This window comes from Staurois parvus, unplaced genomic scaffold (assembly GCF_062004578.1).
Source record: "Staurois parvus isolate SC_StPar_1 unplaced genomic scaffold, SC_StPar_1.0 ptg000364l, whole genome shotgun sequence".
NCBI classification, from domain to species: Eukaryota; Metazoa; Chordata; class Amphibia; order Anura; family Ranidae; genus Staurois; species Staurois parvus.
The window spans coordinates 403483-421920 of record NW_028318160.1 but is presented as its reverse complement, the minus strand read 5'-3'; the positions used below and the strand labels follow the sequence as shown (position 1 = coordinate 421920).

Genomic DNA, 18438 nt, shown 5'->3' with positions numbered 1-18438 from the left:
GCAAAAGTTCATTTATTTATTTCAGTAATGCAACTTAAAAGGTGAAACTAATATATGAGATAGACTCATTACATGCAAAACAAGATAGTTCAAGCCATGATTTGTCATAATTGTGATGATAATGGCTTACAACTCATGAAAACCCCAAATCCACCAGAAAATTAGAATATTGTGAAAAGGTGCAATATTCTAGGCTCAAAGGGGTTTATTTACTAAAGCTGGAGAGTCCAAAATCAGACTCCCTTCTGCATAAAAACCAATCAGCTTCCAGGTTTCATTGCCAAAGCTTCATTGAACAAGCTGAGGTTAGAAGCTGATTGGTTTCTATGCAGAAGGGAGTCTGATTTTGGACTCTCCAGCTTTAGTAAATAAACCCCAAAGTGTCCCACTCTAATCAGCTAATTAAGCCATAACACATGCAAAGGGTTCCTGAGCCTTTAAATGGTCTATCAGTCTGGTTCAGTAGGAATCACAATCATGGGAAAGACTGCTGACCTGACAGTTGTGCAGAAAACCATCATTGACACCCTCCATACGGAGGGAAAGCCTCAAAAGGTAATTGCAAAAGAAGTTGGATGTTCCCAAAGTGCTGTTTCAAAGCACATTAATAGAAAGTTATGTGGAAGGGAAAAGTGTGGAAGAAAAAGATGCACAAGCAGCAGGAATGACAGCAGCCTGGAGAGGATTGTCAGGAAAAGACCATTCAAAAGTGTTGAGTACTTTCACAAGGAGTAGACTGAGGCTGGAGTCAGTGCATCAAGAGCCACCACACACAGACGGATCCTGGACATGGGCTTCAAATGTCGTATTCCTCTTGGCAACCCGCTCCTTAACAACAAACAACATCAGAAGCGTCTTACCTGGGCTAAAGAAAAACAGACCTGGTCTGTTGCTCAGTGGTCCAAAGTCCTCTTTTCTGATGAGAGCAACTTTTGCATCTCATTTGGAAACCAAGGACTAAGAGTATGGAGGAAGAATGGAGAGGCACACACTGCAAGATGCTTGAAGTCCAGTGTGATGTTTACACAGTCTGTGTTGATTTGGGGAGCCATGTCATCTGCTGATGTTGTTCCACTGTGCTTCATTAAGTCCAGGGTCAACGCAGCCATCTACCAGGAGATTTTGGACCACTTCATGCTTCCTTCTGCAGATGAGCTTTATGGGGATACTGACTTCATTTTCCAGCAGGACTTGGCACCTGCCCACACTGCCAAAAGCACCAAAACATGGTTCAATGACCGTGGGATTACTGTGCTGGATTGGCCAGCAAACTCGCCTGACCTGAACCCCATAGAGAATCTATGGAGCATTGCCAAGAGAAAGATGAGAGACATGAGACCGAATAATGCAGAAGAGCTGAAGGCTGCTATTGAAGCATCCTGGTCTTCCATAACACCTCAGCAGTGCCACAGGCTGATAGCTTCCATGCCACACCACATTGAGGCAGTAATTGCTGCAAAAGGGGCCCAAACCAAGTACTGAGTACATATGCATGCTTATACTTTTCAAAGGTCTGATATTGTTCTATTTACAATCCTTGTTTTATTGATTGCATGTAATATTCTAATTTTCTGAGATTGTGGATTTGGGGTTTCCATGAGCTGTAAGCCATAATAATCACAATTATGACAAATCACGGCTTCTATCGTGGATGATATTCTAATTTTTCGAGTTTCACCTGTACATAAAAAAAAAATCATAAATACCTTTTTTCCCCTTTTTTATAGGTGATCACATACCCCCTATTCTCAGTTGCATAAGCTCCTTCCATCCTCAGGGATGAGAACCAACAGAACACTGATCCTCCCAGTGAATATCTGGGCTGAGGGGTGTAGAGTGTCAGCAGAAGTCTGATCATTGGAGGAGAGCAGGCTGAGTTCCAGCACAGCTAGAAAATGGGCCATGCTGTGCTCTCATACCTAATGTGGTCAGTATTTAATAGGAAATCAGGGGACTGACAGGAACACCAGATATTTAACACAAAGGAAGGAATACAGTACAAAGAGAACATGATACTTTTCATACAAAAGTTCCATACATGGTACAGCAGGCACATATCAGGAATATGAAATGTTGGGTTTACATATTCTTTAAACTTCTATTTATTATTAACCTCTTCTATTTATTATTAACGCCCTGCGCGCTCCCAGCACACATGTCCGGTGCTCACAGAAAGGTCCCGATCTCCTCTTTCGATCGGGACCTTTCCCGATCATGTGACGGCGAATCACGGCGGTCACATGACCTTAAAACCCCACCCCGCCTCCTGGCTTCTGAAACCCTTAAAGGGCCGGGAGGTGCCGGTGCCAAGGGGTTAAACTTGATGTTTCCATGATAATTTAGTAAAAAAGATAAAAAAGAACCTCCTTGTCAGGGCTCCGGGTATGACCAGAGGTGTGTGGACCGACATAGGGAAACACAGACTTCAGGTATAGCGTGTAAACCAATATAATTTCTTAAGGCAACACAGACATAAACGCAGTGCAACAAACCAAACCCAAAACTAACACAAATACGTACAACAAGGTGCAACAAACCCAAACCTTAACTGATATATATATATATATATATAAATATGGAGAACAACGTAGTCAGGCGGGCTGGGTCGGTAGCTAATGGGCAGACAAGGTACAAGGAGTAGGCAGAAGATTGGTCAGGAGTAGCCGAGGTTGGTGCAGGCAGAGTTCAAGCAGAGTCAGGATCAGGCAGGGATCAGGCAGGATGCAGGTACAGGGGCTCATGGGAACAATACACCAAGGCACTGACTGCAGGCCTGGCCATTCCTTAAATACACCTCCTGCAATCAGCCTCAAGTGATGGCTTGATTGCAGGAGTGAGCTTCTTGCTGCCGAGAATACCCGCTGGCCAGCCCTGGTACTGCAGCCCACAAGGCAGGTGAGTCCCGCCACCATTGACGAGTCCATTCCTGACACTCCTCAAGAGTAGGAATATACTTCAACATACTTTGTTTTATATCTGGTCTTCCACAGAGCTATGGACCTTGAGATACCACCAATTTTCACCCATCATATTCCCCACCATGTGGTACCTCCAATATACCAGTGTATAAATATTTAGTGTATTGCTGTCTTGAAAAGCAACCAAAGGCAGTAAAAAAAAGGAACTGCTGAACATACCAAGCTCTGGAGTTTTCTTTTGCTTCACACCTGAGCATGATATCATCGTTAGGGAAGACCACATACGTCTGTGGAGGTTGTCCAGTGAAAACAGGAGGAAACAGTTGTGCTAAGAGGAAGACAGGTATCATATGTTACCAAAGCTATCCACAGATTTTTTCTCTTACTATCATGCAGTAAGGGCTCGTTTACACTTGCTTCACAATGTGGCATTGGACTCGCTTTTTAAAGCACTCTGAATGCCAATCAAAGCACCTGTCACTAAATAAAATGGTACGCTTATGGTCCTGTTCACACATTGCATTTGCTTTAAAAATTATACGGAATGCTGCTTTCTTGGTGCTTCAAAGCATCTCCAAAGCCTCCATAGTAGTCTATAACAAAGCTTGCTAAAAGCACCTTCAGCTTTTGAGGGGCTTTTATTCAGAGTTGGCTTCTGTTTGCTTTGGTGGTATTGCAGGTATGGATCCCAGGATGCACTGGGAATAGGGTTGCCACCTCATGTGTTTAAAACTGAACACATATCAATTACACAGGTTATGGGACTGACTATGGTGGTAATTAAACTCAATTAATGCCTTACCTCCATTAAATTAGCCTCAGAACCTGTGTAATTAATATGTGTCTGGTTTTAAAGGGATGAGGTGGCAACCCTAACTGGGAAACCAACAAGCGAAGCACAAAGACAGCAGTCACTTCTGGTTCTTGTGTACATATTTTGGAAGTGTCTGGTGCAGACAATACATCTAGAGTGCAGCGTGGAGCAGCAGGAAGATGAGTGGGGTCCAGACTGGTGAGGATCAACTAGCAGACGGCACACATGCTGTGCAACATGGGAACAATACTGTATAGTGGAGGATGAGTTGGGACCAGTGAGAAAGGAGGATCAGCAGAGCTGTGGGTTACTACCGAGTGGTGGATCAGCAGAGCTGGGGGTTACTACTGACTGTGGGATCAGCAGAGCTGAGGGTTATTTATGAGCGGGGAATCAACAGAGCTGGGGGCACTGCTGAGTGGGGCATCAGCAGAGCTGTTGGAACTACTGAGGAGAAGATCTGCTGAACAAGGGAACTAATAAGCTGGGGATCTGCTGAACGAGGTTACCAATGATACTGGGATCTGCTGGAGAGAGGTGCTAATGAGCTGGGGATCTTTAAACAGGATACTAATAAGCTGGGGATCTGCTGAGTGCAGATACTACTGAGCCGGGGTTATACTGGGTCCCTTTAAAACAAATAGAAAATCAACCCATACAGGGCATTTGCCAAGCTTCATCAAAGCTTCAAAAAAGCATCACTGAAGCATCACAGAAGCATCAAAAACACATCAAAAACGTATGTTGAAGCAGTAGGCGCTTTAATGTGTGTTAAAGTCAAAGCAAGTGTAAATGAGCTCTGATATACAATTACAAATCTGACAAACTTTTACGGTTATATAAAAATAAAGTACAGTGCCTAAAAAAAGTAGTCAGTGGGTGACACTGGTGAACATAAATAGACATGGTGTCATCAGGAAGCTGTGGGTATGCTTCCCTTATCACTTTGCAGATATTTTTCACTTGGACACGAGAGAGTATATTTCTGTTGACTGGTGTAAACTTTAAACCCACTGTTATTTATTGTGCTATGTCAATGAATCATGAAAATCTCAAAGGGGAAAATACTTTTATATAGCCTCTGTACATACATACAATGCCTCTGCAGCAAGCGAAAGTGTATTGTACAGATACAGGCTTCATTAATAAACTAAACTAGGCTCTTACATTATTGTTTACACACACTATAGCAATGCGGAGTTGTAAATTCAACTCGCATTGAAAGCATTTTTCAGTTGCTGCTTGATGGAGTGAAATAGGGGTCACTCCTCACCATATTTTTTTTCTGTTCACTGTTTAAAGATAGACATGTGTCCTCGAGAAAGTGAATTTTAAATATAACCCATGGCCAAATCCATTAGGCTGAAAAAAGCTAAGCTGTCAACAAAGCAGGAGCTGGTCAAATCTAATTGACAATCGGAAGAGAACAAAACTGAGGTGTTAGAGACCAGAATAGATCTAGGAAGTGTGCAAACCCTTCTTAAAATAGAAAAAAAAAGTACAGATGGAGCCCTGCTTCAAGCCGCCTACAGATCAACTTTTCAGTTCTCTGGCTTTTGATAAACTGTGATTATGGCCAATTTAGAAATCAATAGCTACGATAGACAATCTCTCTGATCATGGTAAAGATATAGGTGTTGATTTACAAAAACCGGAGAGTACAAAATCTGGTGCAGCTCTGTAAATCAGCTTCCAGGTTTTACTGCCAAACCTTAATTGAACAAGCTGAAGTTAGAAGCTGATTGGCTACCATACACAGTTGCACCAGATTTTGTATTATCAAATTTTAGTAAATCAACCCCATAATGACCAAATACTGTGCATAGGTGAAGCTAGCTTATGTGCAGGGTTCTTAAGACACCTGTTGACAAATAAAAAAGACAGCCCATGGCAGCTGCTGGTGATATTACATGTGTGGTTATGCGCTTCTTCTTCATGGCATGATATTTTTTTTGTTTATGAATTATCTCTAAGACTGGGTCCACACTGGTGTGCTGCAGTTTGGCAGCAGAGTGAGTGTATGCAGTTTTCTGAAAGTGCACCAAAGATGCAGCATGCAAACTTTTGGCAGGCTTTCAGAAAACACTCATCTTAATAGAAGTTTATGAGACAGGTAAAACGCACAAATATTATGTATACACCCATGCTGTGGCCAAACCACAGCTCACCAGTGTGAACCTGTCCTAAACCTCTGACTGCTGTATATCGTCTATTGGTTTATTTATAAATAATTACAATAAGCAGCACATTTGTTCAGGAAATAGAAGATTAGACTTACTGGCTGGAAATTCATCTGTAGGTTCCAGTTAGTGCAGCAAAATAAAGAGAGGGAGAAAGAAAGCCAAAGCTGGTTTATATGACACAGTCTTGGAAAGCAGCAAGCAGATAAGGATGAGCACAGGAACAATAAAAAACATTTTGCTGTGTAAGCACAAATTAAATAACACAATTATAACTAAATATTACACAAATATAACTAAAGAAAAACTTTTTTTTTTAACTTTTGGACAAAGTGGAAATGGATTAAAATGTTTTCTCCCTTTACTCCCTTTTAGGTAAATCAACCCTCTCAATTTGTCATGTTAACCATTATCATTGAAAGTAAATGAAAATCCCAAATATTGGGATGACTCCTGAATATTAGAGGGGAAATCTTCCAATGAGGACACTAGTTCTAGTGACCCAGGTGACAACTGGGGATTCCCTTACTACTCTAACCAAATTAAAAACCTGAAGAAAGCAGTGGGTGGAGGTTGGATTAACAATTTAAGGTAAATATGTAAAATGTTTTCATAGGACAGTCTCTATCACTGGAAGAGTATTTAGAGGCCGTTTTTTTGTGCTGGGTGGAGTGGGGAAGGCAAAATACCCTTTCAGGGTCTTATAGCTGCCTGTGTCCCTGCTGAGTAGATTTACCCCCCCTATGATCACTGAGACAAAATGTGATCAATAGTTCAAAATTTTAGAGGAAAATTCCCCAAATCGGACACCTAATCCTTTGACAAATATCTATGGTGGGAATTCTGTTCCCATTGGGTTGGGTTCACATCTATCCACGTCCGCTTTTGTGTGCTTTTTTAACTGGTTCTCCGCCACCCTATAGGAGAATTACTGCTACAGGGAGGAAGGGCTGTGCAAAATCATGTATATATACATGAATTTGCACTTTCGGATAGGGGGCGCGACCGCTGCCCTACCTGCACCGCCGTTGGTGGCTACAGATGTCGATCACCGGGTCCCGGATCGAGATTACCCACCATCAACCAGCGATCGCCGAGGAACAGTGACAGGGGAGAGGTCTGTGTGTAAAAAAACACAGATCTCTCCTCCATCAGCACTGACATGCTCCTTTGTATTGCTCTCCATTACAGAGCAATACAAAGCAGCATGTTTCCCTAGTAAAACACACACAGCACATCATGTAAAACAGCACACAGTTAACCCTTTGATCGCCCCAGATGTTAACCCCTTCCTGCCTAGTGTCATTAGTACAGTGTCGGTGCTTTTTATTAGCACTGATCACTGTATTACTGTCTTTGGGATGGCAATGGCAGTTAGTCAGTGTCAGAATGCCCGCCGCAGTCCCACTATAGGTCGCTGATCGCCGCCATTACTAGTATAAAATAAATAAATAATTCCAGTATATATACCGCCATTTGTAGATGTTATAATTCTTATGTAAACCAATAATTTACATGTATTGGGTTTTTAGTTTTTGTTTAGCAAAGACATGTTACAGAATACATTTTGACCTAAATGTATGATGAAATTTAAAAAAAAAATTACTGGACATTTTTTATAGCAAAAAGTCAAAAATATGTTGTTTTTTTCAAAATTGTCGGGCATTCTTTGTTCATAGCACAAAAAATAAAAAACGCAGAGGTGATCAATACTACTAAAAGAAAGCTCTATTTGTAGGAATAAAAAGGACATACATTTCATTTGGGTGCAGCGTTGCACGACTGCACAGTTCTCAGTTAAAGTAATGCAGCGCCGTATCGCAAACAATGGCCTGGTTAGGAAGGGGGTTAAATCCTCTTGAGGGCAAGGGGTTAAGTGCATTTTTTCCATGTGTTGTGATACATTTTACATGTGTTCATTATTCTATTTGGCATCACAGCGCATGTAAATGCACAGAAAACTGGAAATGCTCAATTACTATCAAAGAAGCACAGCGCAGCACACAGATGTGAATGTACTGGATTCAATGTATTTTTATGACACATCAGTTTTTTGTGCATTCTAAAATGCACAGGTGTGAACCAGGCCTCAGAGATTTTCTTCAATTTCCTGCTGTGTCTCCAAGACATGGAAATGAAACAGGACCTCCCCAGCAGGACACAAAAATAAAATACCCCAACAAAGATTTTAATGCTTCGTCACTCTAAAACTGTAAAAACATTTGGCTATTTATGTGAAAAATATCTGGAGAAACACTGGTTGAGAAGAGGCACAGTGTGTATTGTGGAGCGCTTTATTTATAAAGCTGACTGGAGAGACTGAGAAAGCTGGAAACACCAAGCACTTTGAATATTGAATGAAGTCTAAATTATTTATTGGATGCACTGGACACTTTGGTTGATAAAATTAAAGAACTGGAAAACTGAAATGGTAAAAAGATCTGTTTATTAATAACACTGTATATAAAAGTGTTAATAAACCCACAACAGTAAAATCAGTCTGTATATGCAGTAAAGCATGCTTGTTATACTCACTGTGGAACCTAAGGGGTCAATCCTCTGCATTGTGTAAAAGGCTGTTTGATCCTGTCACTCTGATCCTCCCCTTCTTCCACTGTCCCCAATCCATCTGTTGATAGTACAGAGCTCTAGAAGCCACTCTGTGCATGCTCATTTTAGTTTGTATTGCTGGAGAGTTTTTCTTTCTTTGGAAGGGCGCATGTAAAAAGCACAGGGCCAATCAGCACTGTCCAGACAGAGAGTCAGGGGCTATACAGCCTCATAAGACAGTCAGAGCAGAATGAAAACTCCTCCTACAAGCTTTAACCAGTGCTCTGCTGGACACTGACAGAACTCACAAGACTGCTATATACTGCTGCTGAGAAAAGGTATTTATCAGTTTATATTTACTACAATAACTGCATTTCCATGTAGTGTACACTGTGGGAGACCAGATATAGTGAATGCAGGGTCATGGGTTTAGTAACACTTTAAACACTGAGCTATGAAGTATTATATATTTTTATTTAATGAACGGATTGTTTTCACATAAAAAATGTATGCACATTATATACTGTATGTGACAAATAGAGCATAACACTGTATAGTGGATATATTTATTTAAGACACTTGTATATGTTTAATACAGCAGCTTACAGAAATCTGATTAGAAGTTAGCAGGTATTAAATAGTATTTAGCTAAGGCAGGCCTACGTCTTCCTGCTCTTGATCTGTACAGTTAAAGGAGAAGTATGGCCAAAGCTTTTTTTTTCTTTTTCTGCACTCCTATGACCCCAGATTCAGCCAACAATGGGCTAAAGTAGGCTGACGCCTGAAGTCACAGAGCCGGTCCAAGGCTCTGCAGGGATACCGATAATATTAGTAGGATCCACCTACGGTAGATGCCTGACTTTTGCTACCTTTTTTAGATATTTTTTGTCACGTTTCAGAGATGTGCTGTCTCCATTTCCTCCTCTGACCACTTTATTTCATAACACATACATAAAATTAGGTATTTTACATAGGATATTCCACATGCGCAAAATAATCACAATCAATAATCTGCACTACTAAAAGGAACCCATTTAGGAACAGATGCATTTGCTAGTTTTTATAAAAGTGAGCCAGTCTATACTGTCTGGGAACCAGGAGAAAGAAAAAAACAATGAATTCTTTCATCCACACAACTGAGATGGATACAGGAATCCTCCCTGCTGGGAAATTGTGTTCTGACAGCAGGACTACTGTCAACGGTCTTGTTGGAAAGTTTTTTTCAGTCAGCCAGCTGCAGCCATTTGGTCAGTGTATTCTGACAGTGGAGAGTCTTGTTGTCAGAATACAACGTCCCAGTGGAGAAGATTCCTCTATTCACCTCAAATTTCAATCAACCTATGGGCAGCTTTTGCATTTCAGTATCCACCCTGGAACAAATAGTCACCAGTGACCGGGTTTAGGCAACCAACCCATTTGTGTTAATATTACAAATGACCTGATGATCTGTGGTAAGCCACCTCTTGGCCAGGGCCTGGAGAGAGGCCAGTAGGTATGTTCCCAAGACGTGCAAGCTGCAGCCCAGTGTGGCTCCCATTCCCCAGTTATACAGAATGAAGCACCGAATGGCAGCATTTTGCATCGGCTCTCTGGAGTGCTTGGTGGTCTAGTGGTGCTAAGGAAAATGAGGAATTACAGGATGAGGCAAATGAGAAAAAATAAGCAGAGTGGACAGAGCTGTTAACATTTCCCAACAAAGTGGTGGCACCACAGCAGCCTTTCTAGCTGGCAGAAAGCAGTGTGCAGTGAACTATATATACTCTACCTGCCCACATTTTGGTGGTCATTTGTACCCTGCCACTAAAAGCATGGCTTAATGACAGAGACACATTTCCACAGAATGGTGGAGGGCATGGATGACCCTGTTAGAAGTGTATTGGCGACTGGGTATAGTTGACTATTGACAACACAACCTAAGAACTGTTGGGAAGGGGATATTACCACCAGCTGGAATGGAAGCAGTTGCAATGCCAGCAGCTTTGCCAAGTTAGCATTCAGACTCTAGGTGTGGTTCAGGGACAGCAATTTTCTTTTTTTTTTCTTTTTTACAGTCCAGCAACTGGAGAAGGGAACTAAGTGCAAGAAGGTAGCTACTGCATTTAGTGGTGTGAGTGTTGGCAAATCCTGCTGAGGTTCCAGCCTTCGCTTCAATGTCTTCTGCCTGGCCCAATAACTTCAATACTGGATATAGCAAGGGAAATGTCTCTGAGCCCTGTTGTAAGCCTTCCTCTTTTTGGCTGAAAGCAGCAGAGGTAGGCTGCAAAAGTGCCAGGAGAATGTTGGGGGTAGAGTGGGGGTAGATGTAGCAACTGAGGAAGGAGGGAAGGAGGGAAGTAGACAATGCAGCCAGTCAACTGCTTCCTATGCATGTTTTGGATGTATTGTTCAAGGATTAGTAGACATGCTTTGCCTCTAGAAAGGTAGACATGCTGTTCCCCTCAAGGACAAAGTTACAAAAGTTGCAAAGACAGTTACAGCCTCCTGGCTAACCGTTCTAGCTATGTGCTCAATCACACATCCATTCAGGTTTGTGTTGATTGTTCCTTTTCAGCCATACTGCTAGTCTGGCTCTCTCATTTTTAACTTGAAAGGTTTCACTCTTTAGAAGGTATCCTGCGGCCTCTCACCCAGGTGCAAAACCTGAAGTGGAGTTGTTTACCTTGCCACAATGGCACAGCATGCATAGCTCCTAGCTACCCCTTGTGCTATCCAAGGCCATTTGTCACAAAACCCACTATAATACTGTTCTGTTTTAAATGTTGCTTTATGAATTGACATACCTCCTTAGACCCAGTCTGTCCAGACAATATATTCACCTGTTGACTTGGCACCATCCATAGGCAGCTTTACTGTCAGGACCTGTGTCATTATTTGGGTCACCTGCTGGTGGCACTGTTGTTCCCAGAGGGCACCATTCCGGTGGCCACCAGCAGGTGTCTCCCAGCAGCTGGACTGTACAAGTAATTAATCTGCACCTGATATAGACTGCTAGGGGGTATATAAGCCCGCCTTTGACTGGAATTCAAGGCTTCAGTGTTCTTCCTGCAAGCCGTGTCCCTGCCTGAGCCTGATTCTTGTTCTTGTATACCAGACTCTGAGACCTGTTCCTGTGACCTGCTCCCTGCATCCAGCTCTCCCTGTACTTTGCTCCCTGCTCCTCTTGTTTCCTGTCTTAGTCCTGACCTTGGCTTGTTTATGTGTGCTCCCTCCATTTGTATATAGTTAGTTAGGGTATCATTTGGGTTGCTGCACTTTCATTTTGCGTTTATTTTGTCACTTTCATTGTTTATGGTGTGCTGGTGTTGTAAGATTGATATTTATGGTAATCAACGTCATTTAACTTTACTCTGTCTTGTTCCTGATTTCTTTAGGTATAGCCCACAGATCTGGTCATCCTTGCTGAATTCTGTTTTTGGTATCCATGACATTAACTCTTCAATAGGACACAGAAGTTGAATCAAATGCAATTTTTCTTTCAGCTAACTGTAGTACAGAGGATGTTTTCCCAGTCTTTGGAAAGGTAAGAAAACAATGAGCTTTCCTGAGCCCTGTTTCTGTTAAATATTAATACTGATTGAGGAAACATGGAAGAAATGAAGAGGGTCTAGCTAAGACTAAATTAACTAGCACTAAGCAAAGAGGAGAACAGAGAAAGAGACCAAAATCACATAGTGAACATGTTGTAGTTACCCAAAACTAACACTACATGCTACAAAACAATATTAACCTGATACAGTTCAATACAACACAGAAAACAATGTATAAGGTACATATACATGTAATGTATAAATGTACAATGTATAAATGAATAGCGGAGATAAGTACAGTTGCAAGAAAAAAAGTATGTGAACCCCTTGGGATTACGTGGAGTTTTGCATGAATTGGGCATAAAATGTGCTCTGAACGTCATCTAAGTCACAACAATAGAAGAACACAGTCTGCTGAACATAATACTACACAAACAGTAGATGTTGCCATGGTTTAATTGCACATAACATGTAAACATTCACAGTGCAGGGAGGAAAAAGTATGTGAGGCCCTAGCTTAATGACTTCTCCCAGAGCTAATTGGAGCCAGGAGTGAGCCAACCTTGACTCCAATCAGTGTGATGATATTGGATGTGTTGCTGACAGCTGTCCTGCCCTTAAAAAACACACACCTGTTTTGGGTTTACTGGTTTCAAGAAGCACTGTCTGATGTGAACCATGCCTCGCAGAAAAGAGCTCTCAGAAGACCTACGATCAAGAATTGTTGACTTGCATGAAGCTGGAAAGGGTTACAAAAGTATCTCCAAAAGCCTTGATGTTCATGTGTCCACAGTAAGACAGACTGTCTACAAATGGAGAAAGTTTAGCACTCTCCCTAGGCGTGGTCGTCCTGTAAAAATGACTGCAAGAGCACAGCGCAGAATGCTGCATGAGGTAAAGAAGAATCCCAGAGTGTCAGCTAAAGACCTACAGAAATCTCTGGCACATGCTAACATTTTTGTTGACACATCTACAATAAGGAAAACATTAAACAAGAATGGAGTACATGGGAGGACACCATGGAGGAAGCCATTGCTGTCCAAAAAGAATATTGCAGCACGTTTGAAGTTTGCAAAAGAGCACCTGGATGTTCCACAGCACTACTGGCAAAATATACTGTGGACAGATGAAACCAAGATTGAGTTGTTTGGGAAGAACACACAACACTATGTGTGGAGAAAAAAAGGCACAGCACACCAACATCAAAACCTCATCCCCGCTGTAAAACATGGCGGAGGGAGCATCATGGTTTGGGGCTGCTTTGCTGCCTCAGGGCCTGGACGGATTGTTGTCATTGATGGGAAAATGATTTCCAGAGTTTATCAAGACATTTTGCAGGAAAACGTACGACCATCTGTCCGCCAACTGAAGCTCCGCAGAGGATGGGTGATGCAACAGGACAATGACCCAAAGCATACAAGTAATTCAACAATGGCTGCAACAGCATAGAATACGCCTTCTGGAGTGGCCCAGTCAGAGTCCTGACCTCGACCCGATTGAAATGCTGTGGCATGACCTTAAGAGAGCAATTCACACCAGACATCAAAAGAATATTGCTACACTGAAACAGTTTTGTGAAGAGGAGTGGTCCAAAATTACTCCAGATCGTTGTGCAGGTCTGATCTGCAACTACAGGAAATGTTTGGTTGAGGTTATTGCTGCCAAAGGAGGGTCAACCAGTTATTATGTCCAAAGGTTCACATACTTTTTCCTCCCTGCAATGTGAATGTTTACATGTTATGTGCAATTAAACGATGGCAACATCTAATGTTTGTGTAGTATTATGTTCAGCAGACTGTGTTCTTCTATTGTTGTGTCTTAGATGACGTTCAGAGCACATTTTATGCCCAATTCATGCAAAACTCCACGTAATCCCAAGGGGTTCACATACTTTTTTTCTTGCAACTGTAGCTCTGTATTAGCTGATTGTATGAGGCTACAGTAGCCAATGAATCTAGGCCTATCTTCAGAGATCCTGACTAAAATTTTGCCATGGTTGCAGAAAGCTTCCTCTGCAGACAGATAAGCTGCCTGTTGTGTACCAGATACTGTATATAGGTGGCTTCAGATGCAGGGATAAGTGCTATCAGATGCTATGTGTTCCTGCTCCAGCATTTGGGAAGACTGAGCACTCTGAGGTGGAGTGTCAAGTAAAGTCCTGACAAAGTGACCATTAGGTTTAGTTTTTGCTGTGGCCCCCTTATTCTTGGATTCCAGTGTTATCCTACAAATATATTTGTTCCTCCATGGGATACTCACAAAGGAGGGTGCGGAATATAGGGTAAGCCTGTCCTGAGGGCTAACGCTACAAGTGATTGCAGACCACCCCGCACTAAATTTCCTTGTTCAAAGAGGGTGGAAGGAGCACCTACGTGCTTTCTCAAAGTTGGTGGTAAAGTGCATGACCTGTGATATGATGCAATGCCTGAACCTAAGCTATCAAATTGATAGGTTTTAGCTATCCAAGTTTGAAAAGTTTAGAGGTGTGACACTGTGCATACCAAGCATGTGGGTTATGATAATAGAGGTCAGAATACAAGGCAAACCTGTCTTACCTGACTAGGTCGTGGTCTCTATAAATGGTCAAGGCTTCCCTCGTAACAGTGGGCATAGACCTGAGGGGATCTTCAGGGACTGGGTTCCATTGTGGTGGACCATGGCCCTGGACCTTTATAGCACCCTGCAGCTACCTGTAACATGTTGCACTAAAGGCCAAGGTGAGGGTCAATGCAGGATCCAGTGGCTGAAGCAACATTACAAGTTGTCTCCACAGCTTTGGGTGTAGTTCCCACGGTTTTGCTGAGGTTGCATTGATTAGAATGCACTATTTTTAATGTAACGTATAGAAAACCAACTGTACAATAAAGTGACAACCACCCCAACCTATAACTAGCATTTGCAGTAAGGTGCACATGGAAGGGGAATGCACATCACAAACAAACAAAAATATTTCTCACCACACTTACCAGCCAGCCTGCAAAACAACCAAATTGACCCTGTCTAACCATTTGCGTCATGTGCATCCTTGTGCCTTTAGGAAGGGGTCGGCTCCCTCCAGACACACCTAACCTTGGTCTATCCACTGCTATATGTGCTCCTACTTGGGAGACTCCGAAAAATTATAGCATTGAGGCCCCAGTATATACAGAGGAGACTTGTTGTGGGCACTGCAGCTTATGCATATATTTGCAAATATATGCAAACAAAGTCCTCTGTTTTTAACGTAAGTGGTTAGATAGGGTCAATTTGGTTGTTTTACAGGCTAGCAAATGTGTTGGAAATTTTTTTGTAAAGTATAGAAAACAGTGAGGAGTTGATTGAAGATTCTCAAGAGAAATTAATAAGGTAATAAAGTTTTGAGTGACTCACGGAGTGAGAGAGGGATATAGAAGCGGCGCTCCGTGTCCTCAGAGCTTTGCCAGTATCCAATTAACTGAAGGTATGATCCTATAATCCATGATCTATGAATATTATGCTTATGTACTGAACAATTAAGATATGAACTTTAGAGCACACAAACACAACACCCAATTTTTGGGTAAAATATAAAAGAAGGGGATGCGTCCAGTAAAGAGATCACAAACATTTCAAGCAGGAGCCACTTGGGGGTTCTCTGTTTTCCTTGGCTTTGGGTTCTCTGTTCTGCACCTCGACTCCAAGAACAATCTCAGCCCTTCTGACATACCTGGTTGAATGAAAATCACTGCAAGCACAAGTATACACAACAAAGCACAAATATAAATATCTTTAATCGGGCTGTAGGTCACTACAAGAAAATAATTACACACTTGTTTAGTGATAAATGGGCTTTATCTATGTATATGGGTTTAGAAGGGGAGTCAGCAACCCATTGGCCGTGATTTACCCATTGGTCGTAAGCACGTGACAGGTAGATCATATCCCTGCAAGTACCGACCATGCCATCAAAACAACTTTTTTCCAAGCAAAGCCCCACCGCAGCTACACTAGCTATATGGACTCCTGTGGATCCTCTCCTCATATCCGTTCTGCCCATTTTCTACATGACATACATGCACCCAGGATAGATGAGTGGATGTAAAGCAGCATGCCAGAATAGATACTGATTGTTAGGGAAGGGCAAAGCAGTACTTTTAAAAAAGGGCTGCATTATTACAGCAAGAGCAGATGAAAGGGGGATACTGGCAGCTGGGCACAGGAGTCATGTCAGGATCTACACAAGAACTCAGACCTGTGTACTCCTGATCGGTGTACTAATGACCTGTAAACACTGCACTATATACTACTGACCTGTGAACGCTGCACTACGTACTCCTGACCTGTGAATATTGTGCTATATACTCCTGATCTGTGAATGCTTGCTACGCTACATACTTCTGACCTGTGAACTCTGCTTTAGTTACTCCTGACCTAAATAAGTTCATATTTTTACATTGACATTTGTATTCTTATATTTTTTCTAAGGGCTGGTTCACACGTTGCTGTATAGATGCATTCCATGCGCGTTTCCGGCACCACAGGTGACCACACTGCCTTTGTGATCTGCATTTAGGTGTCAATGTATTGGTAACGGCACCACAAATGCAGTGCGTTTGTGAACACCAAATCACATGGTTCCATAGTACCATGCTATTTGGTGCGCCATGCGTTTAAAAGTAGTGCATGCACTACTTTTTCTGCATTCCAGTGCATTGCAGCCCATTTAAATGAAACTGGCTGATAAAATGCACTGCTCAGGAGCACACGGAAAATGCATGGGAATGTGCCACACTTCCGTGCGATCACAGTGGGAACCGGCCATAAGTTTTCTTCAAAACTGCCTTACTTTTTAACAACCTAGCTAGGTTAGCTCCCTAAAACTAGCGCTGTGCCCAGTGATCTTTGCTTTCTCCCATGTTGTTCAAGTAGATGTCTACCACTCTAAGTTTGCCTACCCCTGGTTTAGAATACATGGCAGTAGAACATAAATGAGCAAACAGTGAGCAAATTTGAACACCGTCTGCTAGACAGAGTAATGACTACGCCAAAGTGACTAAGATCAGGTTCTACAGTATACTACTAACTGAAATCAATACACAACTCAGCAAATTAGAGAGAAACAACATAGATAAATGTTAAATGCAATATGAATGAAAATAATACTACACTAGTTTAGAGTGCACGCTAAAGAATTGGCTGAGGTATGGTACAGCGGTACCTTTTTAACAAAGCAAGGGGCAAAGGCCAAGGGGCAGCAACTGTCTCTTCAGCTGGTTAAACGTTGGGACCCAGTAACCACTGGCACGCTTTAAGACAGTCAACAAGGCAGCTGATTAGGTATTTCCTAAAGGCTAGGTCTCCAGAGATGGTAGTAAGTAATGGACGACAGGCTTCCTCACCAGACCTAGATATACAGCAGCAGTAGGCCCTCTGGGTTTGTGTCTCTTAGCTCTGCAGTGAGTTTCAGCGGCACACTTGCATTCTCTCTTTTACTCTTCCCAGTATAGCAATCTACAGCACAGTCCTTTCACTCTCACGGTCTGGACTGCACTGCCTGTCTGGTGTAAATTTTGCCCAGGAAACCCTGCTCTCTACACCCCTTCTGTAGCAAGGTTTTGTGGGATCTCTAGTCCAGACCACATTGCTGCCAATGGACATTTATTCCCAAGGGATTACATGTCCCATCTGTCTCTCGATTTCGGTTCCTAGTTTGTCCATGGCTGGCAAGGCGCCTCTCCTATGTCATAGCATGGCCCTCTAGACACACATATCCCAAAGGGGAGAAAAGAAAGGAGGAGAATAGGCACAGAAGCGCTCAACTGCTCCTCCAGCCACTCTGTACTCTGACGGCTGTGGGGGGTTGGACTAGCAGGGAGAGTGGGGGGCAGAACACATAGCACTCAGCTACACTGAAAATTGCACACACCTGCGAAACAGCAAAAATCGATTGTACCGAAAATTCTCCATAGCCAATGCTTTAAGAGCCTTTACAGATTAACTGTCTAGCGTTAACCTTCATCTATTTATTTATTTCAGGTACTTATATAGCGCCGTCAATTTACGCAATGCTTTACACATATATATTGTACATTCACATCAGTCCCTAACCCTCAAGGGGTGTACAATCTAAGGTCCCAAACTTACATTCATACATACACATATTAGGGCCAATTTAGACATGATCCAATTAACCTGCCAGCATGTCTTTGAAGTGTGGGAAGAAACCGGAGTACCCGGAGGAAACCCACACAGGCACAGGGAGAACATGCAAACTCCAGGCAGGTGGTGCCGTGGCTGTGATTCGAACCAATGACCCTAGTACTGCCAAGCGGAAGTGCTAACCATTTAGCTACTGTGCTGCCCACTCAACTATGACCCTTTACCATTTTCAGCAGTGAAAACATGATCTCTAGAGCTGCCTGGACCATTTTTGCATGACAATCGCCAGCTGAAAAAAATCAACTGCTGTGGCGGTAAAAATTTAAAAATGC

General features: G+C 42.4%; 1 protein-coding gene across 9 annotated transcripts in view; it reads right to left on the bottom strand.

Moving 5' to 3' along the window:
• Positions 1 to 18438, bottom strand: part of L1CAM (L1 cell adhesion molecule) — a 721289-nt gene that overhangs the window by 446500 nt on the left and 256351 nt on the right. For all 9 annotated transcript variants that reach the window (XM_089685157.1, XM_089685163.1, XM_089685158.1 and 6 more), the window contains one exon: positions 3138 to 3246. In XM_089685157.1, coding sequence (XP_089541283.1) covers positions 3138 to 3246 — 109 coding nt within the window. The remainder of the gene's footprint in view (positions 1 to 3137; positions 3247 to 18438) is intronic.